Below are 14458 nucleotides of genomic sequence, written 5' to 3' on the forward strand. Positions count from 1 at the left end.
TTTTTTAAACAGGCTATTCAACTGCAAATAGGATAGCATCCTGGTAATCTCTTGAAGTGCAGAGTAAGTGGTATGTCTTTCTTCCGTTACTGGCATGTTGTGTTGCTGTCTATCCACACCAAAATGATGTTAGAGACTTACCTTGGAACAAAGCTCCAGAATAGCATGCTGTATGAATCTACCAGGCTGTTCACCTGAAACATATCCACCTGCAAATATAGTTACAATGAAATTAAATGGTGAAGTTAGGATTATGTTGATACACCTCTACCCCGATATAACGCTGTCCTCGGGAGCCAAAAAATCTTACCGCATTATAGGTGAAACCACATTATATCGAACTTGCTTTGATCCACCGGAGTGCGCAGCCCCGCCCCTCCCCCCGGAGCACTGCTTTACTGCATTATATCCGAATTCGTGTTATATTGGGGTAGAGGTGTATATTCCTTTTACCAATGGCATGGTTTTATAAATCTCTTCAGTATTTATGAAGGTGAAATATAGCCTCCTGTGAGAGTTGTGATGACTTTCTCACTCAAGAGGCAGACTTTAAAAACTCGCCACCAGGAGCCTTTTACATGTGTAAGTCACAAGGCTTGTCCACGGCCCCACGGTGTGTGAATCAGAGCATGCATTAGCATGCTGCGCTGTAACTGCCCCGGGTGGACACTGTGGGCATGAACTAAAAGGTTCCTAGTTCACATTAACATAGTCCTATTTGAAAGAGAACTATGTTAATGCAAACTAAGTACCTTTTAGTTTGCACCAGCAGTGTCCACATGGGACAGTTACAGCACAGCATGCTAGTGTAGACAAAGCCGCACTTGCAGTATGGCTAGATATCACCCCTCCCGCAGGGGCTGGATCTCACAGAGGTGTATAAGTTCACTACAGCCCTTGTGCTAACAGAGCTGAGGCTTTTAGGTTAGCTAACAGAGGCTGACTCTTCTAGATCCAGAGCTGAATCCCTGCTTCTGACAGCCTACCCAGTAATGTTGCATTACACAGGCAATAACTAAATGTTCTATCATATACTCCAGTCAAGATTCTCTCTCTCCCTGCCAAAGTGCAATGCACTGTATAGAAAAAATGAAGGTTACAATTAGGGCTTTTAAAAAAGTGATCCCCGCTGAAGATAGATTTGATCTCACCTTGGTAGAGCACGGCCATGTGTTTACTTAAAGACCACAGTCCATACAGAGCACTAAGATGCTTTAGCACAGGCTGGAGTGTAGATGGTGTGTCGGGATCATGAGTGTATTCGTGATACCTTTGTAAGACTGTTTCCTCGATGAAAGCGATGGCTAACGAACGACAGTAGTATACCTTAAGAAATAGAAAAGGATTAAATAACATGTTGACAAACAAAACACAAAAGGGCCAGATCCTCAGCTGCTATAAAATGGCATGGCAACATTGAAGTTAATGGAGTTATGCCGATTTACACCAGTTGACAATCCCCCTGAAGTTTTAACGAATAAACAAGACTCTCTGGGAAGTGTGCGCCTAGGCAAGTGCTTTCAAATTGTGCATTTCAAATGTCTGTTTGGCTAGGGACAATTTTAGGTTTTTCAGAAAGGCAATGGACATATCTACCGCAACTGGAAATAAGGTTCCTAATTCTCCACCACCTCCCAACTTGGACAGTCACTTCTACCTGTCCAAAGTCAGGGCAAAACTGATGTATAATATGCAACCGTTCTGATCTGGCAGCATTTCGCACCCACTTTGTACAGATGTAAATGACTACAGAAGGTGGAAGACAGTTGAGAATCAGGTCCAAGGTCTTGTTAATGCCCATTGAGCCCTAATAGAAAATGCTATAGAAATTAATATGAATGATACCAGTAGGGTTCTATAGAAATTATTCTAAAATCTATAGTACTGAATAGAGACTGCTCTTCTTTTTATACATATTTTTTAAACCATCTTATGGAATTCTATAGCAGGGATAGAATTTTCTACTAAATTATAGGAAAAGGAAGGGTCTGATCCTATAAACATTATCGGACCTAGTGCTTACTAGTCCCCATTGACTCTAATGTTGTTTGAAAGAATGAGACAACTAACCCTTTGCTCTTACCCTATTAGCAAGGTAAAAAAAAATCACTACCTCTTACAATATTTTTAATACACGGGATAAAAATATAGGGACTGAGTATTTCCACAGGAAGATTTGGTAGCCTTTACATATCCAATTGAACTGGAATACCATTTAAATTTGAAACAGGTTGTTATATGAATGAATATGTATTTGAGAGCTGAATAGGAAGCTGTTTGTGTTATAACAGTTTTACACTGCTCTCAATTGTTTCCTACAGGCATTAATTTTGTATTATTCAACTTGTTGGATTTGTTCTATGTTCAGTAAATCACAGTTGGTTGGGTTTCTTTTAAATCACTGCCATAGACAGGATATTTAAAAAAACAAAATCCTATTCCAAATAATTCCACTCTCTTTGTATAGTTCTTCAATAGCACCCTTGATCAGTGTCACAACCAGAGATAAGTTTGAACAACAAAATCCACATCTGAACACCCATAAAACTTTGGGAGGGGAGAGAGATTTTTTCACCCTCAATGGTTGGACCTGAATTTAAATCAGAATTTCGTGATTAGACCAATTCTCTAGTCACGATCAAATGTCTCTCAATATCCCTGTTGGAGCCCTGTGAATGAGTTCCCTCCTCCCCCCACTTCTTCCTACTTTATAAACCCAGTCTTGTAGTCCTGCATTTTTCCCATTAACCTTGTGGCTGAGAACAAATGGACAGGACTCCCTTCTGAGCCCGTTAATCCTGTTCAGCCAGCATGAGACATCACAGATGAGTGATACAAAGCATTCCCTCCCCTGTCTTCAGTGAACTCTCAACTCACAATAGCCCAGGGATAGGCGAGGAATCTGCCCCAGATCTCCTGCAGCATGACTGAACACTACATCATTTCTCTACCAAGAGGTTGACAGAAAGTGCTTCTTCACGCCCTAGTGTTTTTAAATCAAATCTACAAAGGTCTCCCAGCATGCTAATCATTTTCAGATGTATTTAAGGCACATTATTTACAAGAAAAATCCTCCCCTGTGCTGCACAAGCATTGTAGGGAGGGAAGAGAGCCTAATGAATACAAGGAAGAAGTAGGGCAGGGTACCTCTATATTGCTCAGCTTCATAACACACTTGGCTATGCACCACATTCCTAAAGGGGCGTAGTCATTGGGTAATGGGCCGTACCAGATGGAATCATAGTTGTATTTATGCTGCCGTCAGTAGTAAGTGCCAGACAGGGGACATGTTGTTCACAATCTGATACTGACCCAGCAAAGTAGACATTTCTTTCTTATTCTAAGCTGTTGCTCTGATGAAGGCTCTGATGGTGGTTACTTCTACCATAGCTTTTGCAAAGTCCCAACCAGCAGAGCTATCCTGGGTGGTGGAAGCCTGGGTGAAGCCAGGTCTTCTCTACTTGGATACAGAGTTGAGTGTTTCTTGTTGCAAGTTTTCAATGTAGTTTGCAGGTAAGGTCGGTAAGATTGGCTGCCTCCAGAGCAGCAGATCCCCCTCAGGAGTGACAAATGCCAAGAATTCTGTGCTTTGGGTTCCAGCCAGTTTTGCTCACTGAGGATAGAGATGGATGGGGAAGTGCTGCAAGCTGTGATTTGGAGCCATGCCCTCCTTGGCTGTTAAAATCTTGTTAGGGGACAGTGGATCCACTCGTAGTATGACTGTCAATGTTTCCTTTTCACTTTCCAATACTGTCAGTCTGGTATCTGTCATGAGGGTTCTGCATTTGAATTATAGACATTAGAGATGGAAAAGACCTATTAGGTCATCTAGTCCATCTACCTGCCAGAACAGGATTCTTTCCTACAGTATGTATTTGGCCACAAGCGCAGCATAATAAGCAGATGTAGATGTACTAATTAGGAGCGGTAGTGGATTTAATAGTAGTAGATATAATCTTCAAAAGAGTTAATAATTAAGATTAATTTGAATTTATTACACAACTATGTCTGCACGGTTCTGAAGGAAACTATGTTTTGAAAGATTTTACTGATCATAGTTGTCCTCCTTTAATACAACGCACATGGATGGGAATACATTTTTATTAGTTACTATGATTTGCTGCTTTATGAATGACAGAAGGATAAAGCAAACAAGATCTGGCAAACTTGGAGGAAAATAGACAGTAAATAAGATAGGACTCTGAATAAATTGTTACCTGACTGTTGTTTCTTGCTTCAAAATCACTACTCCCAGACTGTTTCTCGTGGCTCAATTTCAGGACACTTTCTCGGAGCAGGTAACAAACCAGCCATTTATATGCAGCTAATGGAACTGCAAGACAGAAGAAATTTTCCATATGGTAAAGAGAGGAAAACTGAAATATTGCATGTTGGTGCTCCCATTACTAGTAATCACAAACAGAACTGACTTTATTCTAAACTCATGTTATTTGGGATGGATACTGGATTCCTCTTAGAGACTTACATAAATCAATTAAAATCTCCTGCAGCCATTGCATCAAAAATATTCAACCAAACAGTGTTGGGCAGTGTTATTCCTTGGACAAGAACCTTTGAGGAACACCTAAGCACTGCAGGAAGTGATTCTATTCTCTCTGAGCCGACGCTTAACCAAGGGGAACCTGTGTTGCTGGAGATGTTGGAGTAGATTCTCCCTTGTGGCCAAATTCTGCTAATTGCAGGGCAGAGGGAAAGTTGTCAGGGAGCCAGTTGTGAACCTTTTCCTCTACAACCTGACCCTAGCATAAGGAGCTGCTCTAACTTATCCCACTGATGTAAGGTTCCTGAATGGACCTTATCCCTGAATGCCCTGCCAGTGGAGGGCAGGCATAGCAAAGCTCCACTCTGCCATGACCCTTCCCTGCTTTCAGCCTTCACCATCCTTCCTCCCACATCCTGGAGGTGGGTGTGGGCAGCTTTCACAGGAGGAGCTATGCCACCTCCACCAGCTTGTGACCACTGGAGAGTTGCCCTTTGCTAGGGGAATGCTCTGCTGGCAACCCACTGCCACAAAACAGCAACTTTGAAGTGCCTGACTGGGGCAAAGTTGCCAAGAGAATCCTGACCATAGTCTTTGAAATAAGAACAAACAAGGTCTTGGCCACATACATTCATTAAATGTCCCATGACACTTTTCACAAGAATGGGTTGTTTCCTGTAACAGAGTCAAATTCTCAGTTTATTATTTATATTCTGCCTCCCTACTGGTTCAATCATGTAAGGTATTTTCTCTTCCTCTTCTAAAGCTCAATCCTGAAAGGTACTGTGTATCTCCTTGCATTGAGGATAGCCAACACCTTGTGGATTGAGCCCTCAAAAGTTGTGGCGTGACGGTATATGCCATTAAACTGTTACCATGTTCCACCCATATGTGGCTGTATTTAAGTGGCAAGTGAAGTAACCACTGCAGATCAGCTTGTTAAATTTTTAAAGCACTCTGGGATTATTAGGGAAGCAGGTATTACAGAGTACATACGGGCATGTTTAGTGTTAAGAAAAAGAAGACTGAGGGGGCACTTTATAACCATCTTCAAATATATTACGGACTATTATAAAGAGGATGGTGATCAATTATTCTCCATGTCCAGTGAAGGTAGGACAAGAAGTAATGTGCTTAATCTGTAGCAAGGGAGATTTAGGTTAGGTATCAGGACACACTTTCTAACTATATAAGGATAGTTAAGTACTGGAATAAGTTACTAAGGGAGGTAGTGGAATCCCTGTCATTGGAGGCTTTTAAGAACAGGTTAGAAATACACCTGTTAGGAATGGTGTAGGTACACTTGGTCCTACCTCAGTATGGGGACGACTACTAGATAACCTCTCAAGGTCCCTTCCAGTTCTACATCTCTATGATTCTTGGGCCTAGTCTACACTAGGCGGGGGGATCGATCTAAAATACGCAACTTCAGCTACGAGAATAGCGTAGCTGAAGTTGACGTATCTTAGGTCGACTTACCTCGCGTCCTCACAGCGCGGGGTCGACTGCTGCCGCTCCCCCATCGACTCCGCTTCCACCTCTTGCCGCGGTGGAGTACAGGAGTCGACGGCAGAGCGATCGGGGATCGATTTATCGCATCTACACTAGACGTGATAAATCGATCCCCGATAGATGGATCACTACCCGCCGATCCAGCGGGTAGTGTAGACATACCCTTGGCTAAATCCTGGTGGCCTAAATCCTAGTCAGAGACTTAGTCCAGTGCTATTAAATTACTTCTAATAGAAAATTAATACAGATGAACAGATTTAGTTTTTTTTCCAACTGTGATTTGGCTGCTTTGGTAGGTATTAATTGAGGAGACAGAAATGTGCTTAGTTATTAGTTTGTGCTGTCCAGCATGTCAGAAGCTTGAGATTTACCACAAAGACAAAACAAACAATCATTTCAGCAAGTCTTTCTTCTAAGCCTTTGCATTTTGAAGCTAGTCAGATGTTAAGTTTTTGTCATAACTATTGAGGCATTATCTCACTTGGAGCTCTGCATCATTACCGAGACTTCAGTAATCCCAGCATTTCTTCATTCAATTAGCTGAGCACTGAAGCAGTTATTTTGGATTCCAGGAAACAAGCAGATTGCCTGTTAATGACATCTATAAATTATGGTTAAATTTCTGCCCACAATAAGTTCTCAGTTTCATAGACTCACTTTTGTCTTAAATCCTCATATAGATCGAATTCCCTCTAATTTCCCCCTAGGGGCCAATTCGGGTAAATAGCAGCAATAAGATCGTGGGAATGGCATGTACTGTCTTTCTTAATTTGATTATACCAGAGAAAACTCAGACAAATGCTGAAGCTCTTTTCTCGCTGTTTCTCCATTTTTTCCAACCAAACCAAAGACAATTACTACACAGTGACATACTTTGTCTGTGCATATTGTACTATTCAAAATGTTGCCCTGCTCTCCACTGTTCTAACTCACATGCACTTTCCCTATAAAGCTATTTCAAGGCCGTAATCTAATTACATCAAACGGAGATCTGGCCCATATAAGAGTCCCTGGCCTTGTCTACACTACACCGTTTTGTCAACAAAAGTCAGTTTCATAGACAAAACAGTGGAGGTGTACACACAACAATGTTCCTCCCACCAATTTAACTCTCCTGCTACACCAACAGAATAAAACCACCTCGACGAGCGACATAGAGCTTTTTGCGACAAAGTTACAGCAACACAGTGTCAGTGTAGACACTGCACTTGTTTGTTACCCTAAGTGGCTTCTGGGAGGTGTCCCACAATGCCCATCATGACCACTCTGGTAAGCAGTTTCTACTCTGCAAAGATACTCAGGCATGCGCTCCTCCCACTTTACTGAATTTTTGAAATTCCACTTCTTGTTTGCTCAGAGTGGACAGCTCACATCGCATCTTCCCAGTTGACCATGCTGGCTTTCCGCAGCAAATAGGCTCCCATGTGGAGTACAATGGAAGTTGCTGGATCTGTTGGGTCTGTTTGGAGAGGAGGATGTGTAGCCGTAGCTCCAATCCAGCCATAGGAACGTTGACACCTATGAGCAGATTGCTCGTGGCATGGATGAAAAGGGACACGTAGCAGTGCCATGCTAAGATAAGGGAGCTAAGGCAGGCATACCAGAAGGCACGGGAGGCCAACTGTTGCTCTGGTGTGGCACCAAAAACATGCTGCTTCTACAAGGAGCTGCACACCATCCTCAGCAGTGACCCCCACCTCCCCCGCCAAGAGCCCCATGGATACTTTGGGGGGACTGGAGGCAGCAGCCAGCGGAGTCAGCCCTGAGGAGGATGTGGGACAGGCGACAGGCTCATCCGATGGCGTGGCAAGCCAGGATCTCTTTGACTCCGGAGTGGTCTAGCCAGTCCCAGCAGTCCGGCTCTGGTGTGCCTGAAGCAGGAGATGGGAGCTCTGATGAGTACTCATTTTACTTTGATAGTGCATGGTTGCATAAGGTAGAGGTGTCTTTTATTTTGCTACATGGTGCATGTGGGAGAAGGGATTGAAATTAACAACCCTAGGTACTGTTTGCATCTGCTTCACATTTCCCTGTGCAGCTATGCAGGGGAGGTCTTGCAAAACAGTTTGTTAATGCACACTGGGATCTCCTGGGAATCCTCCATAGAGATAAAACGGTTACTCATCTTCTTGTAATTGTTGTTCTTCGAGATATGTTGTTCACGTCCATTCCAATCAGGTGTGTGCGCGCACCGTGTGCATGGTCGTCAGAAACTTTTTCCCTTAGCAGCTCCTGTCAGGTCGGCTGGGGAGCCCCCCTTCAGTTCTTTCTTACTGTTGGAACCGTCTCGCTTGCCTTGCAAAGTACTCCCTTAGCTTAGTATCTAGTTCTCTTTTTTCAGAATAGTGTTACTAGGCGCTTGTAGTGATCCCCTTCTGAAACCACCCAAATCCTTTGTCCCATCTTGCGCACACACCCTCGGGTCAAACTCACCATGATTAGCGCTCTGGCCGTGCTTGCCAAGGAAAAGTGAGAAAGAGGCGTATGTAACTTTTATGCTTTTCTGATTTAAGACTATGAGTGAAATCACAATACTGACTCTGTGTATTGTTTCTTTTGCTTCTGCAGATGTGCCCTTGAGGGCCAGCTCCTACACACCGGTGGAGCGCCTCTGTCAGATAAGGAGGTGAATGAGGAAAAGTAAGGGCAGCTCTCATTTTGTAGTCCTTGGGCTGTAGGGTGGGTATGAGCTCTGCACAGAGTTCAAGGAAGGTGGCTTTACACATATGAAAGTTCTGCAGCCACTGCACGTCATCCTATATCTGCATTACAATCTGATCCCACCACTCAGTGCTTGTTTCCTGAGCCCAGTAGCGACAATCCACCGTGTGCAGCTGCTCCGTGAATACCAACATCAATCTTGAATTGTTTCTTTCCATGGCACACAACAGCTCATGAAATACTGCAGGATCAGCAGTTTATAACACTTATCACTAGACTGGTGAGCAGTGCAGGATCCATGCTTTCAGGCAGAGATGGCAGGTGCAAAGTTTACAGGGGCAGTTGAAAAATGGCCTGAAATGCAGTTGGAAGACCTTGGAATTTTGGAATGGAGAAAACTCCCAGAACTCTTAGCAGGAGAAGGTGATGGTTTGCACAGTGGGATAGCTTTTCACAGTGCACTGCTCTCTCTGTCGGTGCAAGAAGCATTGTATGAACATGCACAGGCGATGTAATTACAGCAGTTTATGATAATCGATGTAACTTAAGTCTACTTAACTCTGTAGTGTAGACATGGCCTCTCTTAAAAACAATACAATAGCGGAGGACAACTACCAACAAATACAACTTTAGAGGAACAAAAATAACACTTTACTTGAAGAATACATGCAAGCCAATATTGCATGAAACCATTCTGTCTAGTAATTTTATGCTAGAATTCAGTTTGCACGTTTTGTGCCAATGAGACATATTAAGAAATGAAAATTTGGTCCCTTGTAAATTGCAATGTGCATCACCCAACATAAATAAATAGTAAAATGCAATTTGACGGAGAATATGTTATAAGAAGTGATGGTTGAACTGAAAAAAGCACTGGATCAGGTGAGAATTCAAATGTTCAGCGGTCAGCTTATCAGATCTAGAGCTGGATGAATAATACAGAAAACTTTGTACATTTTTGTATAGGATCTTTAAATTTTTGAAAAATACCAACTCTATAAGTTGGCTGAAAAACAGCAAATATTTTTGCCAAAAAAAAAAAATCATCAAAAATTTGAAAATTTTAAACCAGCTCTGTCTGATTCCCTTTGCTGTCTAGAAAGCAGGCTGAAAGGATGCAGCACTTCTCACGGCCACCCAGATCACAGGTAGCACAAGAACAGCACCTGTTTTTAGTGTGTTTGCTTTGGAATGAAACCAAAAGGTGAAGAGCTGTGCAAAAGTAGGAATAAAAACACCCAACCGATCAAGTTAATTCACATTTTAATCTGAATTAGTTTACCCTCCTAGTTCTCTTGCAGTCAAGGCTCTACACATATCATAATAAATACCAGAGGAAAAACATTGCTTATTAGGGATCATAGAATCATAGGGTTAGAAGAACATAAGAATGGCCATACTGGGTCAGACCAAAGGTCCATCCAGCCCAGTATCCTGACTACTGACAGTGGCCAATGCCAGGTGCCCCAGAGGGAGTGAACCTAACAGGTAATGATCAAGTGATCTTTCTCCTGCCATCCATCTCCACCCTCTGACAAACAGAGGCTAGGGACACCATTCCTTACCCATCCTGGCTAATAGCCATTAATGGACTTAACTTCCATGAATTTATCGAGTTCTCTTTTAAACCCTGTTTATAGTCCTAGCCTTCACAACCTCCTCAGGCAAGGAGTTCCACAGGTTGACTGTGCACTGTGTGAAGAAGAACTTCCTTTTATTTGTTTTAAACCTGTTGCCCATTAGTTTCATTTGGTGGCCCTTAGTTCTTATATTATGGGAACAAGTAAATAACTTTTCCTTATTCACTTTCTCCACACCACTCATGATTTTATATACTTCTATCATATCCCCCCTTAGTCTCCTCTTTTCCAAGCTGAAAAGTCCTAGCCTCTTTAATCTCTCCTCATATGGGACCCGTTCCAAACCCCTAATCATTTTAGTTGCCCTTCTCTGAACTTTTTCTAATGCCAATATATCTTTTTTGAGATGAAGAGACCACATCTGTATGCAGTATTCAAGATGTGGGCGTACCATGGATTTGTATAAGGGCAATAAGATATTCTCCGTCTTATTCTCTATCCCTTTTTTAATGATTCCTAACATCCTGTTTGCTTTTTTGACTGTCGCTGCACACTGCGTGGACCTCTTCAGAGAACTATCCATGATGACTCCAAGATCTCTTTCCTGATTAGTTGTAGCTAAATTAGCCCCCATCATATTGTATGTACAGTTGGGGTTATTTTTTCCAATGTGCATTACTTTACATTTATCCACGTTAAATTTCATTTGCCATTTTGTTGCCCAATCACTTAGTTTTGTGAGATCTTTTTGAAGTTCATCACAGTCTGCTTTGGTCTTAACTATCTTGAGCAGTTTAGTATCATCTGAAAACTTTGCCACCTCGCTGTTTACCCCTTTCTCCAGATCATTTATGAATAAGTTGAATAGGATTGGTCCTAGAACCGGCCCTTGGGGAACACCACTAGTTACCCCTCTCCATTCTGAAAATTTACCATGTATTCCTACCCTTTGTTCCCGGTCTTTTAACCAGTTCTCAATCCATGAAAGGATCTTCCCTCTTATCCCATGACAACTTAATTTACGTAACAGCCTTTGGTGAGGGACCTTGTCAAAGGCTTTCTGGAAATCTAAGTACACTATGTCCACTGGATCCCCCTTGTCCACATGTTTGTTGACCCCGTCAAAGAACTCTAATAGATTAGTAAGACACGATTTCCCTTTACAGAAACCATGTTGACTTTTGCCCAACAATTTATGTTCTTCTATGTGTCTGACAATTTTATTCTTTACTATTGTTTCAACTAATTTGCCCAGTACTGATGTTAAACTTACCGGTCTGTAATTGCCGGAATCACCTCTAGAGCCCTTTTTAAATATTGGCGTTACATTAGCTATCTTCCAGTCACTGGGTACAGAAGCTGATTTAAAGGACAGGTTACAAACCATAGTTAATAGTTCTGCAATTTCACATTTGAGTTATTTCAGAACTCTTGGGTGAATGTCATCTGGTCCCGGTGACTTGTTACTCTTAAGTTTATCAATTAATTCCAAAACCTCCTCTAGTGACACTTCCATCTGTGACAATTCCTCAGATTTGTCACCTACAAAAGACAGCTCAGGTTTGGGAATCTCCCTAACATCCTCAGCCGTGAAGACTGAAGCGAAGAATTTATTTAGTTTCTCCACAATGACTTTATCGTCTTTAAGTGCTCCGTTTGTATCTTGATCGTCCAGGGACCCCACTAGTTGTTTAGCAGGCTTCCTGCTTCTGATGTACTTAAAAACATTTTGCTAATACCTTTTGAGTTTTTGGCTAGCTGTTCTTCAAACTCCTTTTTGGCTTTTCTTATTACATTTTTACACTTAATTTGGCAGTGTTTATGCTCCTTTCTATTTACCTCACTAAGATTTGACTTCCACTTTTTAAAAGATGCCTTTTTATCTCTCACTGCTTCTTTTACATGGATGTTAAGCCAAGGTGGCTCTTTTTCAGTTCTTTTACTGTACATTTAAGTTGGGCCTCTATTATGGTGTCTTTGAAAAGCGTCCATGCAGCTTGCAGGGATTTCACTCTAGTCACTGTGCCTTTTAATTTCTATTTAACTAACCTCCTCATTTTTGCATAGTTTCCCTTTCTGAAATTAAATGCCACAGTGTTGGGCTGTTGAGGTGTTCTTCCCACCACAGGGATGTTAAATGTTATTATATTATGGTCACTATTTCCAAGCAGTCCTGTTATAGTTACCTCTTGGACCAGATCCTGCGCTCCAATCAGGACTAAATCGAGTGTTGCCTCTCCCCTTGTGGGTTCCTGTACCAGCTGCTCTAAGAAGCAGTCATTTAAAGTATCGAGAAATTTTGTCTCTGCATTTCATCCTGAGGTGACATGTACCCAGTCAATATGGGGATAACTGAAATCCCCCATTATTATTGAGTTCTTAATTTTGATAGCCCCTCTAATCTCCCTTAGCATTTCATTGTCACTATCACTGTCCTGGTCAGGTGGTCGATAATAGATTCCTACTGTTATATTCTTATTAGAGCATGGAATTACTATCCCTAGAGATTCTATGGAAGATGTGGACCACAAGGGTCATCTAGTCTAACCCCCTGCCAAGATGCAGGACGTTGTGTCTAAAAGGATATGCCGTAGTTTGAGCTCCCTTGAATACTGTGAGTTTGGAAGCATCACTCAATCTCTAATGCTTATAGGTAAGCTGTCTGCTTACAAAAGATGGTGGAAAAACACAGAGCGGACAAAGAGAGAGAAGAAAAATCAGCTGCCTGGGGGGGAAGGGACAGAGTGAAAATAATTATTTGTATTGAGAAAACAGAAAATGGCTACCTGAGGAGTCCATGCAATCTTCAACACTAGAGGCTGTGAATTTCTGGCCAAGAATATGATTGCAGTCTTCCAAAAAGTTTACTGATCCAAGAGGGGATGCAATAGGAGCTTTATCTGGAATACCAATGATGAATTGATTTGTTACAAAGTCGATGTCAGAATATTTTGAGGTAAAACACTATCCTAGGGCTAGGTTTACTCTTTTTTGATAGGCCAGGTGCAGAAATGCCAAAATATTTAGCTTATTACTGCCTAGTGGGGATTCAGCCGAATGAGGAGAGGTGAATAAGTGCTGAGGAGCTGACCTGGCTGGTTGCAAGCTCCCAGTGGAGCGGAGATTGTAGATTCAATACCCATGAATGGGTTTTCCACACCTGGAAGATGTTGGCCAGAATCTGTGCCAGCAATTTGTCCAGTGATCTTTTATCCAGAAAACAACAAAATGCTATCATTATAATTATTCAGTTAGGCTAAACATTCTGCAACCTGTACTCTCAGTGCCTAGCACCATAGTTCATTTGGAATGACTGACACGGATTCAGATGCTATTTAACGCGTATAAGGGTGATAGGAGATAGACTGCCTTTATATTATTTTTCAAGGACCACACAGCCCCCTCCCCCCGGTGCAGAAAGCTTCCAATGACTTCCAGTGGATTTGGGAGTTTGAATCCCTAGCAGATAGAGCATCAAGCCCTACATTACTTTTTATCATGTTAATTTTTCAAAACTACCTACTTACAACATGGAAAACAACTAGTTACGATGAGGTCCAGATACTGTGGAGATTGATGCAACAGAAATATAGAGAGAGGGAGATCAAGACATTTGTTTATGAAGGTACCTAGCACATTATTTATGATCTACAAATAATGATTACATAAATAAATTCTGTCAGTATGAAATTATCTCCTAGTCTTGTTACCAAATCACCACTAAATCTAAAACAAGATATAGTACGGCATGCTAACCTTGGTGTTTAGCATTCACCCAGCTCAGTAAGTAGTTGCTGGTTTGCTGAAGCAGAACATTATTGTCTCCTTCATAGGTGCAGTTTGGGTCATTGTCATTTCGAATATCACCTAGACGATTCACTTTTAAAAGAAAAGTCACAAATTTTAATACATAATGTTACTCAATCATTATACAAATATAGGTCAAAAGAACTTGGAAACAATTATTCTGTGAGTAAAAAAAAAATAAAAAATCGGAATTGGTTTCCAATACAATATAATTATTCTTACCAACAGATGATGCTGAAAAGTTACCCTTTGTTTACAAAACTAAATACATAGGGGCACATTTTCAGAAGCATGACATCCATTTTATGAGGGCAATCTGCATGTGCAAAATCTGCATCTGTATTTCTCCTCCAAATGAACTGCAAGGGCAGTCTGGATAGTTGTAACTGCCTGATTG

General features: G+C 41.7%; 1 protein-coding gene across 1 annotated transcript in view; it reads right to left on the reverse strand.

The window, feature by feature from the left end:
- The window catches only part of ACOX3 (acyl-CoA oxidase 3, pristanoyl), a 58268-nt gene that overhangs the window by 3641 nt on the left and 40169 nt on the right, over positions 1 to 14458 (reverse strand). The window contains 5 exon segments of the mRNA XM_065405067.1: positions 142 to 209; positions 1152 to 1326; positions 4218 to 4333; positions 13041 to 13154; positions 14011 to 14133. Coding sequence (XP_065261139.1) covers positions 142 to 209; positions 1152 to 1326; positions 4218 to 4333; positions 13041 to 13154; positions 14011 to 14133 — 596 coding nt within the window.

Source organism: Emys orbicularis, chromosome 5, assembly GCF_028017835.1.
Source record: "Emys orbicularis isolate rEmyOrb1 chromosome 5, rEmyOrb1.hap1, whole genome shotgun sequence".
In the NCBI taxonomy this organism is placed as follows: Eukaryota; Metazoa; Chordata; order Testudines; family Emydidae; genus Emys; species Emys orbicularis.